Below are 26,788 nucleotides of genomic sequence, written 5' to 3'. Positions count from 1 at the left end.
TCAGGGTTTTTAATACAGATTTTCTTCTTTTTATTTGAGCAGCTTTTTTTCTTTCTAACTGTTGATTCTAATGTTTACATTTACAATTGCATATTTAAATGTGTGTATTTTTAGGCGTGTTTATCTTTTAGCTTTGATTCATATTTTTAATATTTATTGATGTTTTCTAGTGTTTTATTCATTCGACATTCTAAAGAATCATTTTTCTTATTTTACAATAACAAATATAAAGATTTTGACGAGTGACAGGAACCGGTGAATACATTTTAGATTCACTGTGGTGCAGAAGAAGAAAAGTTCTTGCTCTTCGTGCTGTGTGTTGTGCAAGTGAGTTATGGCATGCTACTGCCACCTGCTGTCCCATTGACTTTATTTTAAGCCGTAATTTAATTTTAATTGAACAAAAAAAAAGAGAAAATCGTGATAAAAACATAGACTTAACTGTTTTAACAAGGATTACATTTTAAATATCAACATTCATGCTCTTAAGTATTTGTCTTTAGATTTACTTATCAAGATCTTAATCATGATTGGTTTATTATATTTCATTGAGACCATCAGGATTTAATATAAATCGGTGAATAAATCAAGAGGAAAAAACTAAAAATGAATCACATTTCTCTGAGAAAATATAGAAAATATAAACGATGATAAAACAGCACTAGAGCCTGAAGTCGTGACCTTTACTACAGTGAGAGATCAAGAGTGGCGGTCTGGCGGTCCGGGGGGGGGGGGGGGGCGCCACAAAAGGGCCAATCCTACTTAACGTGGTGGATTTACTCATCCCACCATAAACGACCTAATTATACTGTAAGTATCTTTCTCTGTGAGAATTGAAACTGGAATGCTTAAAGGTCGTCGGATGTAAAGAGCGGCTAAATCCCTTTAAGGCACTTAAAGGGATTTGAGGAAAAGTGAGTGGAAGTTGACCTGCTGCTCTCAGCCGCCGGGGTCAGCTGTTGACTTGATGTATGGACTGCAGCTTCCTGATGCTGGCGCGGGTCAGAGGTCACACAGAAAGTCCAAGATGTGTGTTTTACATGAAGGGAGACGAGGCGTCGTATTGAGTCAAAGACTTAAGATAATGAATGTCAGCTGTTGGATGTGTTGCAGGATATAAGCCACTATGTAAAGCTACTGTAGTAGAATTTTATTATTATTTATAATGAGCATTTAAGTCCCATGATGCACTAGAAATGTTTTAAACTCAATCCAATATTAACTTTCATATGAATTCAAGTTGTTCTTTTCAAAATAAACAATGAATTCATGGCTATTTTAATATTGAATTGGTTATATTAGAAACTATTAATTTTGTGTCTCCGAGTAGGTTACAATTTGTTGGGGTACGGTCCAAAATCCCTTTTTAATCCCTCCAATTTGTAATCTCCCAAACTTCTCTTGGAATTAAACTACAGTGGTGCAAAAAGAAAAAAAACATGACTAAAGATGACAGTCAAATATTTGAAGAAAAACAAGGCTTCTCGTACCAGGTTTCTAGTGTATAATAATTAAAACAAATTAAACTAACTTTATTAACTAAAACATAATTTTCCTAAAACAACTCTTAACCCTTGTGTTATCTCTGGGTCAAGGTGACCCAAAGGCCCTAAAAGCAAATGAGTTGACCCAAAGGGCAACGCAGGGGATACCACAAGCACGTTTTTTTTCATCACCTTGACCCTGAGGAAACACAACGGTTAAAGTAAATATCATTATTAAACAGTTTAATCGTACAATTCCAGATAAGAGCGACAGCACGTGTCTTTCACCACCAATAGAGTCGGCAGTTTTGCCTTCAGATCTCCAACTGGATACTGGTGTCAGGAAGAGAGTGTTTGTCTAAGAGGCCCAGGTTGATCCACAGAGAGGCACCTGCCATGGCGGCGGCAGCAGCAGCAGCCAGGGTAAATAACCCCCCGCCCCCCCGCCCACAGATAGACACCAGAGCCCCTGCCCGCTCAGCAGCATTCCAGATAACAACCCTGAGTCAACACTGCTCTGTGCTTTTGTTTTCTCTGCCTCGTCCCCTCCCACGTTCCGATCCCTGCGGAACAAGGAGGACCGGCAATGAAAAGATGCAGGGATGAGCGTTGGAGAGGTTTTTTGGAAAGGAAAAGCAGAGCAGGAGGGATAAATTGCACCATAAGGATGCAAATGAGAGAATGTATTTTAAGTGGCGGCAAAGAGATTTAGTCTGTGAATGGCTCAAGCTTTTTATCTGGAGGGGGCATTTTCAACATGTCGGCCCAGTCAAGAGCTTTTCAAGAGCAGGATGACACATCTTCTAGATTATCCACAGATGCGATGATGGTGGTTCAATAAGATTTAAAAAAGCAACAACATTTTTGACTCATTACGTTATATTGCAACACATACCATTCATACGGCAAACTGTCAAACAGAAACAATCGGGTTTACGATAATCTTACGCATCAAAAAAGAGGTTTGGATCTGAAAATGTGATTTTTATGCGAGAATACCAACAAGAAAAACAACAGTTTCCCTTCTTCGACAATGTGTCTGTACTGTGATACTGTTTGATTCAAACATCATGATGATAATCATTTTTATGGCACTAAACTCTAACACTACAAACAAGAATAAGGTGCTATTTGTATCAAAGGAAATATTAAAAAGGAATATTGCTGCTCGTAGAGTAAATGCCAGCAGGTCCTGGTTCTGTTACTCTTCTTGGCAAACGTCCGTTTCTCCACACTAGAGTGGATTTATTTCAGTTGAGACTGGAGGTATACGGTGGGATGAGGCAGTACTTTATCTGACAGAAACCTGGTTGAAACAACACCATGGACTCAGATTTGTGTCCTACAGCTCTTCCAACCAAAGCCTACTTTAGGGAAGACACCCGGGGGTGAACCTGGTGCGTACATAGACAATGGTTGCTGTAAAAAAAAACTGCACAATGAAAACCATACATTTCCTAGAGGCCATAAAACTGAGTTAAAAGCTCATTTACGCAGGTGTTCAGCCTCCTCCTTCTGGGAAGAGGCTGCAGAGCAGCACAAGGATATCCTAGACACACTAAATAGTTGTTGTATTTGTTATTTTATTGTCATCTACTTCCAAGGATGAATGAAAATAGCTACTTTACTGCCAGTAACTCTATCAAACCCTCTCTAAAGTTCTTTCAATTCAAGAATGTAGGGTTTATTTCGATGGTCACGAGATGTGTGTGTGTTGTTCAAAATAAAACTGGAAATCAAAAGTCCTGCCGTGTGAACGAAGCCTTCCTAAGATATTTGACTCTGGGAGAAAATGCAAAACAGCTCTTGGGTTTAGCGATAAAATAAAACACTTCCATGCCATCATTCCCTCCTCCTCCTCCTCCTCCTCCTCTTCCTCCTCCTCTTCCTATCAACAGCGACACACAGGCAAATTGGGGGGGGAACCAGCCACACAGTGAAAGTGTTAAGATGACAAAAAAATAAAGTAAAAATAAACGAGGGTGGACGGCGACCGAGGAGGGGGAGCCGCTGCAGGTGGCCTCCAGATGTGGCGGCTCTGGGGACTGGCCACTCTGGCAGCGTCGAGAGCGCCTCCTCTCCATCTCCTTCCATCACTCCTCCGCCTTTTTCCCTGTGACAGGAGCCATCTGGCCTGGCAGGCGGAGTGGAGATGCAGCAGAGTTGCACCCTCCCGAGTGCGGCCCCTGCTCGTACCAGCGACTCAAACGCACACACACACACACAGACCGAGACACAAAACCGGTTTTTCCCTCCCTAAGCTGTCACATGGCTATTAACCCATCCAGGCAGCGGCCCAGCTGTGCTCCATTACGATAAATACAGCAGGGTCGCGGGGTCTTGTCAACCAGGAGTCGGCCCCTCGCGGACTAAAAGGTGTCCACTTACAGCCTTTTAAAGATCACTTTGCTCAAGAGTTATGCTCTTTTTCAACACCCACAAACACCCCACCCCCCCCCCATACCCCACACCCACCACCACTACTTATGCAGGAGGGATGATATTTCACACGTCTTCCAGCAACTCAAGCCCACTCCCCACTCGTCCTCCATAAACACGTCACATGACACCCGGATCACCTGAGCTACCTCCATCTCAGGAGATGGGTTTCAGTCATTCTTGCAGGTTGTCAGTGGAAACTGTAACAAGACTTGTGTCTTTGAAGGTGTGTGTGTGTGTGAGATACAAAGTGTGGGTTTTTTCACCTCTAATGTGTTGAAACCTACTGTGTGTTATTGCCGAACAAAAGTTGAACACAAAGCTCCAAATATGGCCGAGGCTGCAATTCCTCACAGAGAGCAGCCAAACAGCTTTAAGGAGGCCTTTCATCGCTGCTGCCAATTGTCTATATTTCCACACGGGTCGTGCTTGCAGAGTCCCCGCTGAGCCTGTTGGCCGCTCGGTTCAATGGATGGCAACCGGTAGCATTGATTAGCAGCACGGGCCGCGGATCAAACCGCAGGACAAAAGAGCAGGCAGGACAATAGAGGAAGGCGGGCGGCCGCATGGGGGGAAGAAATATGACGAGCGGTCGATCAGGACGCCCACCGCAGCACTTGTTTTAGAAGGAAATACGTCCTTAAGATAAGCCCAGCTCAGGCTACGACATTTAAACAAATCGATCTTTCTTTAGGATGCGCTAGTGCTCACTTCCTGCCGATGACAGGTGACTTTGAAAAACATGACTAGTGGTCGGGTAATGTGCATATGACAACATATAATTGAACCCTTGTGTTGTCTCTGGGTCAAGGTGACCCGGTGGCGCACAAACACATGTGTTAGAAGTATCCCTTGTGTTGTCTCTGTGTCAAGGTGAGCCGGTGGCCCAAAAAAAAATGTGTTAGAAGTATCCCTTGTGTTGTCTCTGGGTCAAGGTGACCCGGTGGCCCACAAACAAATGTGTTAGAAGTATCCCTTGTGTTGTTTCTGGGTCAATGTGACCCGGTGGCCCACAAACAAATGTGTTAGAAGTATCTCTAGTGTTGTCTCTGGGTCAAGGTGACCCGGTGGCCCAAAAACAAATGTGTTAGAAGTATCCCTTGTGTCGTCTCTGGGTCACCCCATATGTTGGTTGTTCACCTTGACCCAGAGGCGACACAAGGGATACCTCTATTACATTTGTTTACAGGCCTCCAAAAACAAACAGTACCTAACATACCTAACAGGATGTTGGCATTAGTCATAAATAATAGTAAGAGATTATATTATATTGTATAAGTGCTTTTTTCTGTTGAATTTGAACATTAAATATGTGAAAAACTACTGAACTAAATTGAATAGGAAATAAGTTTGGTCACAGTCCTTGGTTAGTATCAACAGGCTCTTCTACATCATTCCATCTTCTTCCTCACAATCTTCTTTCTTTCCACAAATGACACACATCTCCTCTGATACCACTCACAACTTCCCTTCATTGCAATTGAAAGTGCTTTTTTTAAGTCTTTGGTTCAATCACTACATCACAAAACTTTGCTGTCGTTTGACCCACTTACAACATCCGAGCATCGCAATCGTCTGCATCGTGATGTCATTTTTGGTGGATTATGGAAATTGTGTTAAATGTTTCCATCAAATCATTTAAAAGATAATAGAAAAAAAATTGCAATTATAGTATAAAAATAAGCTTGATATCGATTTATACAGTACATCATGAAACAACTATAGACAAATCATATACATGATATACAGCTTTCCCTCGCTATATGTTGTGTTATCAGTTTTATCTTGATCTTTAAAATATATACTTTACTGAATATTGTTTTGATTGTTTAAGCGCTTTGTGACCCTGGTCTGGAAAAGCGCTATACAAATGAAAATTACTTACTTACTTACTTACTTATATCACATTTAATTTTGGTTGTATGTCATCAGATATAATGGGTTTGATGCTACACTGTGGGACTGCAGTATGCCACCTGTATATATATATATATATATATATATATATAACAAGGATAACAAGCCCAGACCACTTAGAGCATCAGCTCGCATATTCACTTGTTTGTCAAAAGGTTTGTCGAATACATAGACATAGAAGTTAATCGCAGTCTTCAATAGTGACTACAACAATCTACTTCATATGTATGTGTTTGTTGAACTTATACAGTGTTTGTAAAGAATTACAAAATAAATATAGTGTTGCTTCTACTCAGATTTTCACTTGTACCCTGAACATAAAATATTAGGACAAACGAAAGAATGTCACTAATACTGTATTACATGTGTATAGCAGATGGAGCTATGTTATTCTATGTTAATCTTTGTATCCTTTTCTTTATCATCTTGCGCTTTGTTCTTTTATTGCTCTTTGTTCTTGTTCCTGTTTTTATGAACCTATCGTCTGTGAACTGGAAAACAAATTTCCAGAGACCTCCAGAGGGATTATTAAGTATTATTAAGATTATTATAAGTTTATCTATCCATCTATTGATTAAAAATTGCACTATAATCACCTTCAAATGTGATATTCATTTAAAAAACATCGTAGATCCTTGTGATCGGGATCCTTGACCATCACACTGGTGCTTTTAAAGATGAGGGTCACGAGTGCGAGTCTGTTGACCTGCTTCTCGTGTTCCTGTCCTTCCGGTGTCTTTTGGCTCAGCTCATATCTCTTCCATCTCACTTCACTGGTGGATTTACACTCCTTAAGTGTTTACAAGTTTTGAATTTCATCTTCATTTTTTTTTTTTAAATCCCTAACGCCTTTCAATCGGTGACTCTCCTCTCAAATGATTACACATCAACAAGCGTGTCATGTGATTCCATCTCACTTTTACCTCCCTCAGCTGTAAAATAAACAGAGCAGGAATTACACACAGCGGGTCGGCCGGCACTTCAGAGCAGATATTCAATATCCATGAGCTTTTTCATTTTCACGCTGATGAATAATTCAGGGTGACCTGCCCAACACTGAGGTGTGCAGAGGTAGCTCCGGCAGATGCGGACGCCGAGCGTGAAACCAATCTCCTGCCCAGCTGCCGCGTGGAGAAGTAATGTCGTGCACAACTGACAAGAGATAATTGGGAAGATTATATCAAAGCGCTGTTGTGAGCAGTGACCACAGACAAGTAAACAAAACACACATTCAAAGATTTTTTTTTTTTTTTAAAGTGCTGGATCTTAAGAAAAGGCATAACAAATAAATAAAAAGCAGATGTGACGGCAGCTTCACTAGACAATTCATGTCAGTAGTTTCAAACTTGAAATATTTTAAAAGTTGCAGGAAGAACACAAAATAATAATTTGAGGCTGTTTAAGCCTTCAATTAGTAAAAAAAATAATAATAAGCAAATAATAAGTTATTGATCTTTCACCATAAAACCCACTTTATTATAGCACAGACAAATTGTCAACTAATTTACTCTTGTCCTTTTCACAGATTTGTTTTCATCTCTATCACTGAACGCAATGTAATGTCATTGTAACTACAAAAAAAAAGAGTAGCCAATTGAAGTTTATAGCTTGTGCAGGCACCAAAAAATATCTTCTATGTGTCTGAAATGGCCTGAATTGTCCTGATTTTGACACATATGGTTTTGTCTCTTTGGTGTTAACACGGAGTCAATTTGAAGCTACAAATCTTTTTTGACGTTAATACCACGAATTACACAATCTTTTGCTGAGAATGCTCAGCTACACTGGGACTCACACAAGCTGTTTTGACACATAGAACAAAAGGTACCGTCCAGATTTGATCTGGATCGGGAACTCTTCGGTCCAGACTCAACAAGAGTTCAGCTGCCACACACACACACACACACAAGTGTCATGAGCAGCAGCAGAGCAGCTGTTCCTCCTTCACTCCACGGCTCTGTTGCTTCCATAAGTTGGCCGCTTCTCAGGAATCATTAATCCCAGAGTGAACACAACAGGGCAGGACGGGCTCTGTATCGCTTTCTTCCTGCTTTTTACAGCTGCAGTGGAAAATGTATATATTTTCCCGCCATGTGTCCCCAGAGACATAAAGTACACAGCAGCCAGGCAGAGACAGTTCATGTAACTTTAAACAGTTTCTCTGGAAACTGGAGCCTCATGGCAGAAGGACGGCGAGGAGATAAGATTCTAACAGGCCGTCCGTCTCTTGCACACGGACCTTTCAATAAACAACGGAGGAAAGGAGGGAAACACTCTTTGAATCTCCGTCTTATTGCTGCGTTTGACTTTACACAGAGTTATTTCGGTCCCGTCATGTTTTCATTTGGAGTTCAAGATCATCATGTTTTTTTTTACCATGTCATGTGTTTTGTTTTACACAAATCATATAATCAGATCATGAAATGTTCATCTTGACCATCATCCTTTTTTAATGTTTCCAACCTTGTGTGTGTTACATTCAATTTGAATGTAATGTTTTAGTAGTTAGTGTGTGGTTCTGCCATTTAGTTTTACCGAGTCCATCATTTGGAAGCTTTTGTACTGCATGGCCATTTTGAATATTAAAGCATAACATGCAACATTTATCAGCAGATAAAAAAAACTAAAAAAAATACGAGCCTTGTTTTGTTACCAAATGTGCAGGAAGAAAAAAATAGGAAATGGGAAATAGAGAATGTATTGCAGTTCCACGATTCTGACACTAGAGGAAGTAGATACACCATTTTAATTCCAACCGATTGGGTCAATAATCTTGGTGTTTTCTGTCTATTGAACTCGACTGTTGAACCCCGATTTAAAGGTCAAGTACTGTGACTCACTCCTGACTCACTCACATGTTTCAAATGTTGAAGTCTTCCTCTCCAAGATGCAGTAAGTCTCTCATCATGACCATGTTTTGAACTTATTACTTTATAAAGTTCTCCCTGTTTGAAATATCTGCGAAGGAGAGGTTACGAGAGCAGATTCCATTATGATGTAATAATGGCTTCCAGCCAGCTGTAATCACACCCGCTTTGTTTATACAAAACAAGTCACTTGGAGGTGGAGACTTAGGGAATTGATGACACGAGGTGACAAACCTCGAGGCTTGACCAATCACAGCAGAGTGGGCGTGGTTGTAGTAAATTAAATTTTACCTCTAGAAAAAGTGTTTCCTGTGGGCGGGGCCACAGGAAACACATTTTCTAATGTAAATATTTAAATGAAAAGAGAGTTTTGTACAAACAAACACATACTATTTAAGTCACACTAAATCAACACTTTAGTTGACCTACAAAAACTAAATACTTATTAGTTAAATAAATAAAAATACAACATACATTTTAAAATGTGTGAGTTTGTATCAATTCCAATAATTTCATTGGTCAAGTAGTTCATGTCCATTAGTTAGAATGACTAAAAAAAAAGATTTAAATTAAATGAATGAAAATATATAAAATTAAAGAACCTTTAAAGTAATCATAAAGAGTTAAAAGTATTCCTCAAAATTAATACTTTTTTTGTGGAGACCTTTCAGCAATTGATATATTTAAAAGCAGCCATTCATTACTTAAACCCTTTTAGACCAAAAATAGATTAATTCCAATCAGAGTGGAGAGATTTGGACCAGCAACCTTCACAGATACTTTGAGTTTCATACCTACAAATAGAATTGAAATGATATAAATAAAAGATAAATGATTGAAAAGTATGAGCCCACTGTAACCACATGCATCCCACAGGCTGAACATCTCAATTCATTGTTGTAAGCAGGATTAGTCTAGTTGAGTCACCGACACGAGTAACACACACATCTGACACGTGTAGAGTAACACACACATCTGACACGTGTAGAGTAACACACACATCTCCACCTACACGCTACAGTCCTGCCACTTTAACACGCCCTCACCTATTTTAAGAGCTCTTTAAAACTAGGCCAGAAGTGATCCCTCAACTTTATGTTCGAATTCAACTCGACGAATCACAGAAACGATAATAGTCACTGAAGGAGGTTGAACCCATGATGCAAGTCTGCACTGATGGTCAACCTGCTAATGTTCTGTGTTGATATCATTACAAAGCTGTTCAGTGACATTTAAAACTGCGACTCAACGTGTTGTTGCCGATCTCACGGTTATCGTCAGCGGCGTCTGTTCCTGACGGCAGCAATACAAGCAATGAAAACATAAAAACAATCCAGTCCAAAGCAGAAATAATCACCATAAACAGTCACGTCCAAACCAGGGAAGCTAATAAAGGTTTTACTTCTCAATAAACGAGTAATGACGGGTGTCGCCGCGGCACCTGAAGAAGACTATTTGTTCAAGGACGTCTGAGAGCACATTAGGGATGCATCCTCCTAAATGTCCTGCCAGAAACACTGGGAAATTAAAACCTCGTTCTCGGAGGATGAAGATCGAGTGTTGATGATTCCTGTCACAGACGCACAGGAATATGCTGGGATGGCGTCAGGGGGAGAACCAACCTCTCGACTATATCCTGCAGGCCACGCCCCTGATCGCCTTCTAATTCTCATCGAAGATATCCCAGGGATTATCTCCACTGGGGAACCACGTGCTGCTACTTATGGACGACAAAAATCCACCTCGGTTAATCCTCCGAGCACGCACACCCGTGAGGACTACAAGCCGCCCCCCTGGCGCTGGGAGGCCGCTCAGCTCGCCCGTGACGTCAGAGTTACCTGTGCTGGTGTGAGCGACGCCGCTGACGGACAACTCCATGACCAATGCGGACGCTGCACTCGCTGCCTTCTTTGGGTGGAAGGAGAACTGTCGCGACTAAGCCGGAGTCGAAGGTTTAATGCCATTATTAACGCCGCTTACGGCTTTAGTCGAACGAAGTCCATGCCCAGGAGGGAAAAGTACACCGGGGCGGGCCCTCCCACTTTGGTGCCGACAACAAACACCAGGATCGAGAAAAAACATCACACTCACTCGTTCTTTTATATCAAAGAGAGGACGACCAAGCTCATATGAAGGAGAGTACAAGTGATAAAAAAGGGTGTCAGTGTTCAGTAGCTCAATAAAGATACAGATACAGACGTAGCGAAAGTGCTACTGGTTTGAATCCATTAGCAGAGTTGTGCTGCAAGAACGTGGTCCCCAACCTTTAGTTCGGTTTTTTAATATGTTCACCCTTAGATAAGACTCACAAACAATAAAAGTACTGCTCAACATAGGGATGAACCAGCTGGAGCCATGGGTTGCAACAAGGAGGTTTCATATACTGTAGATTTGTTGTCACTCATTTTCACTTGTTTATAGGCGTGTTATTTTACAACACTTGCTGTGACAGGCTGTCAAATGTGCTAATGATTTCACTTAATGATTTCAACTTTTAGGCCTAATACCCGTTTACCTTTTAACCATGATGTGTGTGTCGTTTTTTCTTATTATGCAATTTGTATATTTATCTTCATCTTAATCTTTTGCTCTGATGTTTTCTACCTTGTCTGTGTTATGTTTGATTGTATTTCCACTAGTTAGTGTGTTGTTCTGCCATTTACTTACATTACTTACTAAAAAAAAGCACCATTACTTTTTTTTATACTACGTTTTTAAATACTCATGTAAAAATATGCAACATTTTGAAATAATTTTTAGTTATATTTTGTTTGGTAAAACCATTATAAGTACTCATGACTCACAGTAGAACTCTTGCTATTATTTGCGGGCTGATGATTTTGTCTGGTCCATAAGGTGGTCACATGACACTTAGGGTCTCCCTGTGGGGACCACCTTATGGACCACTACTGGGCCCCTACTACTAGTGCAAAGAGTGACTTAATGGAAACCAAGGTTGTTTTATTCCAGTCAATACTAGTACTTCAAGCTCTTTAGGGAACAATGAAGCTCACATTTGGACTTAAGTTAATAAGGGTCTTCACTTAAAGTGAGGTCCTATCTTAAGTTCATCATGGTCAACTCACTTTAGAATACCATTGTTTTTATACATTGTTTCTATTTAAATATGGCTAGTTCACTATATTCAATGAGATATTACGGACAAACCCATTAGGATCAACCAAGTCAAAGTCTCCTGCATGTACAGAACAAACGATACTTTGTGACGCCTTCAACCAGGAAGAGAACGCTTCATACATTTTTAATAGACAGCTATTATAAGGACAGAAATGAGAACCATCATCATGTGTTTATCAACAAAATGTCCTACTTTGTAAAATACAAAGGACTTTGATCCACAGATCACATATCTTTGAACATCCTGACATAATCAACCAGTGCCTACAACCCACCTAAACCACCCTCCACACCTACATCTACCCACCTCAGATTAAAAAAAAGGCAAGGGAAGGGCCATCATCGTGAGTTTATTTTGAGACACATTATTACTTTGATGGATCTTTTTGAAACCCTGACGCCGAGACTCAAACATATGGAAATGCGATGGTCCTGATAATGTGCAAATATACAATTTGCCGTCAAGAGACGATAAAAGAACTCGGTTTTGTATCGGATCAGCTCGCAATTTATTCAGCGGGGAGAAGAATAACGTGTCATCTTTTCATCAATATGCATGTTTGAACATAAAACACCACTGAGAAAGAGACCATCTTCAGAGGGAGTGGAAAAAAGAGGAGCAATCATTCAAGATGTGAACCGCTCAGAAGGAGAGAGGGCGAATGTGAAGAGGAGGAATGTCGTTATTAAGTGTTCGCTATTCACCTTCTTAAAGATCCTTAAACTCACGTCATCAAATTCCCTTATTCTATTTTTTAGAAACATAATTGATCATCTTTGTTCCTTAGTTTATATTAAACACTCTCATCTTCATACGTAACAAAAGAAACATTAGTCTAAATTTGTTTTTCGATACAACCATCAGGTGGGCCAGATAAAATCATTTGGTATGTGACATACTGTAGTCAATAGGAATTCTGAACCACAATGCAAGTTTCTTTATACATCAGGAATGTCAGATTTTTTTTAAGGAGTTTTATTCTCCTAATGATTTCTAAAATCAAAAAGTACAATAGAAATGTTTCTGTAGAAATTAAAAGTATTGTATTCACATCCAGCATGTATCTTAAATAAGAAAGAAGGCCAGAGAAGAAAGCATTTTCTGGACAAATTGCATGTGCGAGCAGGGGAAAGGATTAAGCCGTACAGCTTTGCCTATAAGGAGCTAATGTAAAGACAAGCATCCCTGCAGAGAAAAACACGTTACTAAGCACCACAGATTAAAATATTCACCTTATCTGTCGCTGGACTTGTGTTATCCTACTTCACAAATATCACGCCATTTATGTTGATAAAACTTTAGATTTGAGGTGAGAAAGGGATAAAAACACCCACACGTCCCTTCATTGTACCTTCCTCGACCAACACATTAACGGATGCTACTTCAGGAAAAGTCATTAGGGTGGAACTCTGGGAGCAGCCCACGGACACATTAAGAGAGAGACTGGAAATCTGGTCAAAAGGAGCGGAATAGTTTGATATGCAAACAAAACAAACAAGTTTTCATAGTATATACTTAAATTAAATGATTCAATAAAATACACTAACAACACTTCATACATTTAAGATCATAAAAGTCTGTTCTAACTCCTAAATACTAAATACTATGTTTTTCCTTTCTGTCTGTGAATAAGTTCTAAACTGATGAAGATATTAAGGTCTTATATTTTGAATTTATGCATGAAATAACTCTTGGTGTGATGGAACTATTTACTTTTGGTCCCTGCTTTTTTTTTACTTCATCAAATGTGGTGCTTATATTGAAAAAATTGACACCACTGTAAAGAGAAGGAATGACAGAAAAATATATACCATATTACTTTAACTTGCAAATAAAATAAAATAAAATAAAAATCTCTAACTAATGAAAGTTAGACACTCCAACCAAGCTGACCTCAATTCAATGTAAAGAGCCAAAACATAACATATATATTTAATTCTCATCACAGCTTCTCTTTATTTTACTAGTCAATAAAAGAAGGTAAGAGGCTGGACTAAGGGTTGATGGTCTGATAATGTTAGAATTGACATGAACGCAGTAAAAACAAAGCAAAATAAAAGCAAATAATGGTGGAAATGAAGTAGAAAAATTCATGTAAACTACGCGTGGCATTCATTACAATATCAACAAGCTCTTTTTCTTCTCGCTCCCAGAATACCAATCCCCCTCTTCTGTTCCATGAATATTTGAACAGAATTTGGAAAAAATGCGTCAAACGCATGTCAGTAATAAAAGCATAATAATGGAAAGTGGTCATTTTGGGAACATGATTATTTGCTCAGAGCAGAAAGAGAATAATGTGGCAGAGAATAAGTGACAAGTTTGATGGTGTTGTTGTTAGCACCGGTCCATTAATGAGGCATTACTACCAATCCATCATTCTGGTCTTGACAAAAGCCAGAATTAATCCTTCATCATTTTAATAGATCAGATTTTCTTCAACCGTGAAGCTATCATTTCGCCCTTTTTGCTGGAAGCGGCAGCCAGTGTTACGAATCTGCTTTCAATTATCTTCTCAGCTTGAGCAGCCACAAAAATACATTTCAATTCCCACCATCTTACTGTTTGAAGAGGAAGAAATGGAGTTTGCCTACGTGTGTGCTGAAAATATGTCAAACGATTGTAGCTACAAAGCAACTCGAGTAAAAACAAGTGAGAAAGCAGTTGCATATAATAGTCGGCACAAGCATGAATCCTATCAGTGTAATTGGATTTGAAAAGATTAAGCACCTGATCGGGAGTGCAGGGCAAGGTGGGAAGACAAAAATACTGTCTCAGAAAAACATATGACATACTACAAGTGTTGTGTTACTTCCAAAACAGAATGCATGATTTATCACTTGTTGCTATCATATTACAGTGGCTACTTATAATAAAAAACATTTAAACTGTTTTTCTTTTCCTAAAATACTCTTATTAAAGCCCATGTTTGTAACAAATTTACAATTGCATTTAACATTAATAAAATCAAAATTAACTTGATCTGCTGTACTTTTAGGCAACAAACATGAAAAAAAAAACTATGTAAGTGTGAAGCAAAAGCACATTCCTTCGTGCAAATGTTGCGGATTAAATGACTAAAAATAACCAGCAAAATAAAGAATATCTCTGTGGCCTTACATTGTAAAGTCTACTTCTACTTTAATATCAACAATGCATAAACATTTGCATTTTTTCCCCCCTAAACCAACCCTATATGGCATTGTTTTATTAAAGTGAAAGAGGGGTGGTATGCAACACCATTTCTTCTTTGTTATGCATCATTTTTGACTGGTGTAAAAGGTTAGATTTTATTCCCATTTTAAGCAGTTAAAATCAAGTTTCACCTCCGCAGTCTAGATTTGACTTGTGACTAATAAATGACGTCAAACCAGATTGTTTTGTTCGTTGCTCATGAGAATCACTTTAACTTCAGTAAGACGACCACTTCCAGCTGAAATGACAACCATCCTGTTGCAATACACGTGTTAATAGTTGCATAATTAAATATATTTTTTTAAAAAAGCTCAAAGCCCAAAGCTGCTTAACTTGTCAAACGCATCAGACTTGCTACAGCATTCAGTATGTTGACCAAAAGCCAGAAAAGAAATTGCGAATGTCAACCTGATTTAGAGCAACTTGAGAATTAAATCTGCAGTATGAATCTTTCAATCCAGCAGCTATTAAATATTGTAGAAAATCTTCTTCTGTGAGAACGTTTTGAAACATAAGAACATCTGTTCATCAAACTTAAAAGAGCAAGAAAACAAGACATTACTTGTATCAGGCGCGGAGATCATGGTCGAGACAATGACAGGTGGGCCGGTGCGGCGTCCCACCAGCTTGGTGTTGAAGTTCTGCGCTTGAAGATTGGTTGAAGACGAAGCCGGAACATTGGTGCTGTCGAGAGCGACATTCATCCCTTTCCTGAGCAGCTGTGGGCTGTGCAGCGGGGTCTGTGCGGTCACGGGCGACGTCGGAGGTAGGTTGGGTGGTCTTTTCATAAGCTCCATCGGGGAAAAAGACCCAGAAAATGTCTTAGGTGCCGCTCCGGGGGTCCCGGGGACCGGCAGAGGCTGCTGGCCCAGAGCGGACATGGCGAGGCCGGTGTGAGCGTTGTACATGGAAAAGGGTCTTCCCTGAGTCACAGCGTTGCTATATCCTCCAGGGCTTACAGGGAAGGCTCCGGCTACCTGAGGGCGAGCTCCAGGATAATGAGCAGTCTCCAGGAGGTGCTGAGACGGGGCACTGCTGGGTCTTCTCCCGAGGAACTCTCCCATTCTGGGTGACACCAATTGGATGGTGGTGGGGTGTTGCTGCATTAAGCCGGGGTCCATGCTTAAAGCCTGGGGCTGCATGTAGAGGTCATTACGGTGGCTGAAGCTATTAGATCGAGCGCGTGTTGCCGTCCCACTTGCTTTGCAACCGAGCACGACGCGGGAGAGGACCCGAGCCTGAGCCAGGTTCGGGGCCACAGAGCGCACGTCATGGTCCTCCATCATCCCCAGCATGGCCGAGGAGTCGAAGCCATGTTGCAGCAGAAGAGTTATGGTACTCTCGGCCAAGCCTTCCGCTCTCAAAAAAGCCAAGAAAGAAGGGTCCACCATCTTCTTGGGGTCCGCAGCGCTTGGGTGTTGAACGGGTAGCGGTGCCATTCCAGCTGTGGCAGCTACCATGACAGAGCTGGGATCATAGTTTGGATCGTAAGGTAGCCGGTGGGAGGCTACTGCGCCGTACCCTCGTTGAAGTGTTCCGTCCATATCGTGATACGCCTGGTCCACCCCTGAACTGGTGGAAGCCGGTTGGTGAGGGTCCAGAGACAAGCAACCGATGTTGTTAAACACCTGGTGAGCAGCGAGAAACGGTGGCTCTGTGGTGTAAATACCAGGGGTCTGGCCCCCGTAGACAGAAGCAGGAGAGCTACCGCTAATACGCTGGGCGTCTTGGATCAACTTAGCTCCAAGAGTTTCCCTGTACAAACGGCTCAGCTCCTGAACAGAAGGAGGAGGAGGGGGTGGAGGAGGCGGCGGCGGCGGAGGAGGAGGAGGAACAGTTGTTGGTGTTGAGGCCAGCATGGTGGGTGTGGCCCTCGTGTGTCCTTGATCCCACGCCGCCCGCGCACCTCCAGCACTGCTGCCATAAGACAGGGCGGATCTGTTGATCTGCTGCTGGTTATCCCTATAAAAGTGTTGCTGCTGAGGTGGTTGGCCGGTCAGACCAGTCAACGTCTGATAGTAATCCTGAGGCAGCGCCGAGCCTCGCTCCGCCATTGCTCGTCTGAGGTAGAGACTGATGTTGGGATCGACCGCCGGGCTCTTCCTCAGCTGCTGACAGTCCTGGAGCTCCTTCTCCAGTTTCTTGTCACCAAGTGGACTTTTAAACATTTCTCGGTTTACAAGCGGCAAAGCGTTCCCTCCGACGGTTCCGCAATAGTGACAGCGTCCGGCGTCTTCCTCGCACCTTCCTCTCGTCCACTCCGTCCCTCGCTGGCCGAGAGAACCGCCGACCTGCGACTGCTCGCTCGCGTTAGGCATCGGTAAAGACACTATACGAGGAGACGTATAAAAGTGGTGAATATACCCGAGTGTTGGGTGTCAGCTATCCGGTTACATCCACGCCCATCGCAAGAAGGAGTCGGACCGAAGAGGCAAAACCCACCTACACGTCCAGCAACCCCGCTGGACTCTACCTAACGTCGGCGCTATCATGTAGCTCCCTGCTCGCTGTCATCTGAATTATTAAACCATGGTAACATAACACAACACAGAAACAAAGTGAAAACACACCTGGGGTACGCCGCGGCCATACAAAAGGACAGCAGGGTTGTTTCTAAGAACATGTGGCAAGACATTACGGTGAGAACAATAGAAGATTGATGGACAAAAACACCAAAGTCCAATGATATCAGCAGGAACAGTTTTTCAAAGCGTGTGTCTACAGGATTTAAGTCGAGCTAAAACCTGCTTTAATCCTTAAAAGTCACATCAGTTGAACTGGTTTACTCGGCCAATGTCATATAATTTGCCGTAGAATTAGCTGCAAACAACAGAACAGAACAGAACTGTGTGTCAAAGTTCAGTTGAATAGAATTTCATTTTTAGGAAAATTCAAGTAAAACTTATTTATCCACACGCACATCAACATATGAATGCAGCCCAAAGATTTCTCCAGGGTTCAGAGATAACTTGCCACTGTTTACTTGCCGGGGCAGGAGCAGTGTCAAACCAAAAAAGATGCAGAAGAAGAAAGGGGGAGTCGAGATAAGCATGTGATGGGAATACAGCCGATAACGCCTCGACCTCACCTCCGTGAGACAAGACAGCGCCGGGTTGAGACAGCGCTTTGATTGGACTGCACTGGACTGTGACAAGTAGATGGCTTTAAGGCTGACGCTCCTTCTACTCCCAACTCTATCACTCTTTTAGAGTTGCGGCGGGGGCCCCCCCGGGGACCACTCATCGGTATGCTCCTGACGCTGAGAAGCTAAGACAGCGTGGCAGAAACTGGCAGAATTTGTTTAGAAGTGACAGCGACGGCTTGAACACTGGAGCTCTTTATGTCGTCCCACTACCTGTCAAGTCAGACGGGAGTAAAAAAAAACGCTATTACTGGTTTGTTTAGTTTGAGTCTATTTGTTTGGCAGCCATGTTTACGTTTAAATAGAAAGAGACGAGTGTGTCATCGATGAAAGGCGACTTGATGACAACCTGACAAAACTATTTCAGGATCCTGACAAAATAGTGGATTAACAGGAGAGTAAAATTGTCGGAATTATGGGGAAATGTAGAGGAAAACATGAAGACATAAAATGAATTAGTAAAGAGTAGGGTTGTCAAAATGATCTAAAAAGAGTGATTACTGATATTAGTCTGGCCAGTGGCCCGAATGAATGTTGAATGTAAGCTGAGCTAATAGGCTGGTGGTGGTGTCGTCAGCCATTAACCATAGCGAGCAGCTCTCAGCAGAAGGATGTTTTTTTCTACTGAAGATGCAGACGGAATCAAAGAGATGTCAATCTAAAACTAAACTGCTGTTTAAAAAACAACCAAAAATATGATCCCAGGTCTACCGAAGTTTAAAAAAAATGAACAGAGCTGCGTGGAGTACACTAGTCAGGATCAACAGCAGTTTTTATAATTTTTTTATCATTAATTTGAGATGTTGTGATTATTGTAATATTAAAATAATAATGATACTTCAATAAATAATGTCAAATGTTGGTAAAACAGACTTTTAATTAATGTTATTGTTTATTTATATATATTTGGTTATTATTGGTATTTATGTTTAGAACATTGTAACAGCATACAATCAATGTAAGCATATCAAATATCTTCCTGGATATCTAGTTCGCCACTTAATGCAAAAAACCCAGTAAAGGTGAAACACACATTTTTCCAGTGAATTGAATATCAATATCCCACGTAATCAAAAACTCCATCAAGAGTGGAAACACGTGCCAGAGCATCTCTGCCGACCGGTTGAATACGCAAATATGGCAGCTTCACACAAAGCAGCTTCATGCTTTAAACATGCGTGCTTAAAATCTTTGGCAGCCTTTCACCTCTGACCTGTCGGACAGAAGGATAACACAGTCCTTGCATATCATGGCAGCACATCTCTGATGAACATTTAAAGAGAAAACGCGTCAAACTGTCGTTAAATAAGTCGTAGATTCACTACTATAAGACAGAGACTTCACAAACAAAACTTATTGACCTTAAAACGGAGCAATACTGTTATTCATGACATAAATATTTAAAATTAAATACATAAAGTCAGAAGGACAGAGCCTTTCTAGAATTCCTCTGGCTGCAGAGATGTGTTTCACTGAGCTACGCAAGTCATGTAAGTCAATGGCGTGAGTACGGGTGAGAAAGAGAAAGACGCTCATAGTTGACTCTAGACGACAACTTTCACTAAGGAAGTCCGCGACGATGTGAGTTTAATGTTTCTTTGATATTGTTTGTGTTCCGTTCACTACATCAGCTGTTGTCGTTAAAAAAACGACGTGTTCACTTCTGTTGCATTACATAGATAACCCGTGTTCAATGACGTGTCTTTATGTGTTAAGTTCAAGTATGCTTAGTTTGATATGTTTAATTATTAAACGAGCAAAGAAAACATTTATTTAAGCTGTTTATTTGTAAAATTCTCATTTGACTCAGACGTATTGTGTGACGTAAATATGACGTAGATCTGATGCTCTTTATTTGATTCATCACAAAAACCTCTTCTTGTTATTCTTAACAACGTCACCGTCGCCTGCTACATTAACTTCTTAACAAGCTGACGACTCCACAGAAACACTAAATATCCAGGGTTGAATCCCAACAAGGCACTATCTGCAAAAGAAGCAGATGTACTAATTATTGGTTTTATATTTAAAAAAATGTCCTTTTGCAGAAGCAGACTATCAGCTGCAAACTTGAATAAAGATACATTGTTCATTGAAGCACCATCTTTGCTTTGTTCAATATCAATTTGCACATAATTAAGCAACAAAACGATCAACTTAAGACATATTGATCATCATAAATAACAGTCGATGACTAGTCGACTAAATTCAACAAATGTGGAGCAACATCATCAAAGAAACAAAAGAACTCACGATACAAGTAAACACTTCAATCTTCCTGCACATCATGAGCATTGAAAACAGATTTTTCCAGACCACGACTTCATAAGTTCTTCCTTAAGTGAGAGCGACACCAATAATCCTCAGTGTCCCACTTCTCATGGGCTGGAGTGGACTTCTTTTAATGAGCTCCTTCTGGTGTCGTTCCTGACCAAATATCCACAGTAATGACAAACACTTGGAGTGAGACTCTGATCGGAACACTGATACACCTCGCGCCACCATCTCCGAGGGTCTCTCCTCCAGAGAGCTGCGCTATAATGAAGTGAAGCCATATGACGCTGCCACTGGGACCTGCTACGTGCTGCTATGAATAATACAACACAAGAAAAAAAAAAAACCCAAACATTCAACGTTCCGCACTGGAATCCATGCCAGCGATCACGGTGTTGTGCTCGCGGCCGATCGTGCAGCTTTGCAAAAAAAAGACCTCTGGGTACAATGTGTCAAACAGGCGTCCAGCAGGCGTTCTTTCTTTGCCGCAATCTGGCCAATCTTTCTGGGGCGCGGGGTGCTAGCGGCGGGACTTGGCAGGCGAGGACGGGGACCGCCGATGATTTAGATCGCCGCGGCGCTACAACTGCTGATCCATTAAACTTTCATAGCGACTTCATAAATTAAAGCTGAAATCTCCAGTCAATTATTGCGATTGTACAGTGTATTAAAGTTTTAACGAGCCCGCGGGCGTTCGCTCGCCCCCTGGAACAAGTGCGAGGATGTGAGAGGAGAGAGAGGGACACGTGTGGTCGGACGACGCTTTTTTTTCGGACGAGGGTTTGGCGAAGACGGAACCTCCGCCCGTACGGTGCGAGGTCAGGCACAGTAAGTGAGAATCGGATCTTCGTTCACGTCAGTCACTCGACCTAAATACGCGTCACATCTTCACTGCCGGAGAACACACTCCACCTGGGGGATGCTGAAGAGAGAGGCAGCCCTGGAGGATGTTGAACCACAAGGAAATCCGCTTCGTAGATTCTGTAAATGGGTTTTCTCTGGGAACTCCAGTTTCCTTTCGTGCAACAATATCTAACTCTCTTTTTCTGACAGTGTTGCATTTTTTTTTCCATGATTTGGATTGAATTTCTCACAGCTAATGAAGGATATATTGGAATGTTTGATAATCCTATTTGTCTGATAGTATTTATTTTAATCTTGTCAGTTGACATCAGTTTAACTGCACAAGATTAAAGAGATCAAAGGAGCAGAGAGACCAACGTTTAAATTAATTCCGCCTCTTTTTTGACCTTTTCTTTTTCACCCACTTCATCATTTATCTATTTTCTTGTCGTTGTTGATGTGCTTTATTATGTTCATTTGTATTTTTGTTTGAAATATATATATATATATATATATATATATATATATATATATATATATATATATATATATATATATATATATATATATATATCAGACAGAAATTATATAAAGTATATATTATATACTAAAGGGAGGATTACTGTATTAAATAATAATGCATTTAAATAATAATATACATTTTGAATTACATTTACAAAAGATAGATAAAAGAAACTTTATAAAAACAACAAAAAACATATTATTTCATATAATATCAGAAATAAACAAATAATAAAATCACAGCTGAAAACATGAACAGCATCATAAATTATAAAACACACTAACAACAAAAAAACAACATAATAAACTACATCAACAAAGACAAGACAATTAATTGTATTGTCGTATCAATATAATAATATACTATAATACAATAATTTAAATAAGATCTTTAAATTGTAATTATAATAATATTAAATTTGTATTTTTTTTTTTTTTTTAATGAATTTAATTAGAAAAGGTATTGAATTAATAGTGATGTAAATTACAAAAAAACGCTCATGGCCTTCCACACAACATTAGAACCTAATGCTTCTCAACTTAACCATAAAGCAGAACATATTCATCAAACTCACCAAAGAGTTTCTCAATAATAACTTGTGACCCGTCAATCTCATAATAGAGTTGCCGCTCTCCTTGAAAACCCCACCAGGTCTGCACCCGAGAGAGGAAGAACGAAGGAGCAGCTCTAGACCGGTCCGAGGGCAACAGGCGCTACAAAAACCTCTCCACAAGGTCACTCTTAGTCAAGCCTTCAAACAACCGACGGGAGCAGGTTCTCTCGTGTCGCTCTGAGCCTCGTGTTCAGCCCCACGCTCGCCACGGAGCCAGCGGCCCATACTGCCTCACAGATGGGCCGGACAGAAGGGAGCGACGGCAGCCCACTTGCTTTTTGGAGAGACGAGGAGTGTGCAGCTGAGTGAGAGAGAGGGAGGGAGGGAAGGAAGGAAGGAAGGCAAGACAGAGAAGGAGGAGAAGCAGTAGATTTACATTCGTACTCGCAATTAAGATTTGGTTGAGTCGGATTGGAAACATGTGTTTATCAGACTAAACTCAGCTCACCTCCTGCCTCCACATCACAAACACTAGTGTCTCGATGCTCGCTGGAGACGGACGAGTATCATCTTTACTTTTAGAAACCATCTTTAGCTATTTGAGTTATTTTTAGGTGAAAACTGTGCAAGTAAGTCAGGATCTAAAGCTGTTTTTACATGTTAAAAATGTACAAGGAGAGTCTCAAAGAGACAAAATAGTATCTAAAGGATGTAAACACAACACACACTTACACAAACATGGAAAAAAAGCAGCGTTTGTGTCAGTACAATGTTACTGAAAGTGTCATTATCAAGAAAAGAGAATATCAGTTCTTAAACTGAAGAAACAAGGGGGTTATAATGTACACACAATCTTGGTGAATCACCCTCAACCTTAATTCAGCCTTCCCTGACTCATTCTACACTGCATACAATCCTATTCCTTTCTTTTTACTTCAAAACAAACATATTATTTTCTTTATTAATATACTCAGCCACACTGGTGTCATTCTGATATTTCTATTATATACATAGGCACGACTTTCTGAACTCGTTCATTATTTTGTTTCCTTATATTTAGCTTTTAAAGACATCAAGAGAAGTTTTTTTTCATCAACCCCCGTCATTGTTTATTGTTAGTTTTTCACATTAACCATCTGTCTTCAGAGACACGCTGAACCATTAAGTTAAGACAGCACAAACAAACTATAGCTTATAATAACTTATAAGTCGTTAAAAGACTAGAAATAACTGCCAGACAAATATAATCATCGGCAGTCGGCTGCTGATCTGCTCCAGTGTTCTGTTCGTCTAATATGGATAATTTACGAGCGTCATTATGAAGCATAAAGTGGCGTGTCACAGCGACCACATGAATAAAACTCAGACGCTGATTAAAAACATTGTCTAACTAGAGCCGCTCGCTCGCCAACCAGAACGATCAACACTGGTTCAGCCCGGATCAAGAACGTTAACAGAACCTGAGGCTGAGAGGAACGCGGGCCACGGCACATCACTCCTCATCCCTCCAGATGACAGAAAGGGAAGCGGTCCCCCTTGAGAGAGGGAGACAGAACGAGAGACAGGATGAGAGAGAAAACTTCTCTCAGCTGCCGACGATGAATCCGAGCTGATGTTTTCTCTCCCTGAGATCACACACACACATGACACCAGCCGGCTGCTCACATGCTCGCGGATCGCGGCGGACGAAAAACCCACAGTGGAGAGTAGACTCAAGGTCACGGATCAGATGTTTCATCTCCCCTCGTTCCCCTCGGAGATCAGTGCGAAGATCAAAACATGGTAATTGTACAAAACTGACATCGACATAGTTGCATGAGTTTACCTTTCCTGTGAGAACGACGGAAAATAAATCTTTAAATGACACATTTCTTATTGATCTACACACACACTCACACATATGTATATATATGTATGTTGTATACATATATATATATATATATATATACACAATGTTGTACATATTACATACATGTAATATATATAAACACACATATATATGTGTTTATATATACTGTATACATATATGTTTATATGTATATATATATGTATATATATTATATAGATACATAATATATATAAATGAGAAAAACTGGCAACAAAATGTCGTTGCTTGGAAACCAATAAAAAATTAAAATAGAGAGGAAACAGTATTTGGATTTGAGTGTGATATCTGAATTTTTGAGGTGGTTACCGTAAGAAAAATTATTTATACATATATATCAGCAGATCATTTAATTTTTTATGAAAAACTGTTAAACGGATATAAACGGTACGAATGAAAAATAATATAAATAACAGTAAAAAAAAAAGGAACCTGGTATATCATATTGCAGTATTTAATTTATAATGAATAATGTCAAATACAAGTTTGTAATTCTGGAAATATTTAACAATTCTTCCACTTAATCCCTATATACATTATTAATGTTAGTAGTACTTGAATAATGACCATTAATTATAAAAGAACATATCATATATATTGTCATGTATTCATTATTAATTATTGATTTATTAATTTTAAATCAATGTCCTTCATATTCAAGTTGTGTGTAATTAATCTTAATTTTTTACTGCTTTTACTTTTTACCGTTTTATGCCGTTTATTTCATTTTACACCGTGTCCTTAGTATGTCATAAGAAGTAGGATCTGAAATGTTCAGAAATGTTAACCTATTCATCAATACTTTGTAACAAATACTTTTTATATTATATATATTATTTATTTTCAGGATAAACTGTTTTCTGGTGACTTCAACAACAAAGTTCAGCCTAAGTTTATCCCGTTATAAAACACTATAGAAAGATTCAGAACAGCGTCCAGAGCTGGATCAAGATGAGTCACTGCTGTCAAACCCACCTGCGTGACGAACACTAAAACTGCCTCGCGTGTCTTTCCTCCTCGACAATCGCCATGGCAGCCTTATCGCGCCGCTGCACCGACAACTTTGCCTGGTCATTGGCTCAAGAACAAATCACAAGCTGTTTTTTTTTTTTTCCTTCTTCCCTCTGAACGCCCTCACAATGGCCGCCAAAGCTCTGACTCACTGATGCTGTCTGACGGCCATCTGGAGCGTCTGCGTGTTGGAGATTGTGTCGGTGCACATGTGTAAGATAAATAAAAATGTGGCGAAGGTTTCCTCGCTGTGAAGTCTCTCTGCATGCATCACAGCAACACCTGTTACTATCTGTGCGCGGCTCTGCGGCGAGCTAATGGCCAGCAGAGCAGACTGACCGCCGCTCCCTCGAGAGCCACTAACTACCTTCAGCTGTCCCGGTCCCACGCCAGCTCCCGGGCGATCATGCTTTCAAGCAGACGTGAAAAAACCCTCACCGTAGATTAAGGATGTTTGACTGAACATCTGCCAGATCCTGTGACCACTTGACTTACAAACCAAGCCTGCAGAGGTCAGTGGTATCAGGACGACACTGGTGCTCCAGCTGATCTGAGATCAGGAGTTGTATGTTGTTGCTCGACCGACCTTTAACCTGATGTAAGGATCCATGTGACCACAGGGACAATCCTCCCTCTGACTGATTGATAGATAAGAGCACTGGTTCTGACCAAAATGCAAAAACAAAAATACTTTTTTTTCTTAATATAAAAACAAGTTGCACACGTACAATTTTGTACCAAAGATTAGAACAGAACAGATTTATGTTGAAATTTACACGATTAAGCCCCAAAGTAATACTGACAGAACATCACTCAATTTATGTTGACATTTACATGACCCTGGTCAAGAAAATGACTCTATAAATATTACCTACTTACTTACAATTAAGCCCCAAAGTTACACTGACAGAACATAACTCAATGTATGCTGAAATTTACACAATTAAGCCCCGAAGTAATACTGACAGAACATAACTCAATGCATGTTGAAATTTACAAAATTAAGCCCCAAAGTAATATTGACAGAACATAACTCAATGCAGGCTAAAATTTACAAAATTGAGGCCCAAAGTAATACTGACAGAACATAACTCAATGTCTGTTGAAATTAACAAAATCAAGCCTCCAAATAATACTGATGGAACATAACTAAATGTATGTTGAAATTTACAAAATTAATCCCCAAAGTAATACTGACAGAACATAACTCAAAGTCTCTTAAATTTGATAAAGGGTCAAGTCTGGTAAAATCTCCAAAATGATTTCCAAATATAATACCAAAATATAATATCATGGTTTTAAAAAGAGAGGCCGGTGTGGAAGTGCAGTTCAAGAAGTGTCCATGTGAGGCTGGCTTGAAAAATACTTTGACATTCTTTCATTCTTCATTAACATTAAAAAACCGATTAGGTCCTGAACACTATTTTCTATTAACACACTGGGTTTTATTCATGAAGTGTAAGCAAAACAAACGTGTGTAATGCAGCGGGAATTTAATGTGATTTTGCCATTCATC

The 26,788-nt window shown here is 40.2% G+C and overlaps 1 protein-coding gene across 1 annotated transcript in view; it reads right to left on the bottom strand.

Moving 5' to 3' along the window:
• The window catches only part of LOC148086082 (uncharacterized), a 40,825-nt gene extending 23,466 nt beyond the window's left edge, over positions 1–17,359 (bottom strand). The window contains exon 1 of the mRNA XM_087784249.1: positions 15,604–17,359. Coding sequence (XP_087640375.1) covers positions 15,604–17,359 — 1,756 coding nt within the window. The remainder of the gene's footprint in view (positions 1–15,603) is intronic.
• Between the last annotated feature and the right edge of the window lie 9,429 nt (positions 17,360–26,788).

Source organism: Callionymus lyra, chromosome 2 (genome assembly GCF_982586985.1).
Source record: "Callionymus lyra chromosome 2, fCalLyr1.hap1.1, whole genome shotgun sequence".
Lineage (NCBI taxonomy): Eukaryota > Metazoa > Chordata > Actinopteri > Syngnathiformes > Callionymidae > Callionymus > Callionymus lyra.
This window is presented reverse-complemented; position numbering and strand designations above follow the sequence as displayed.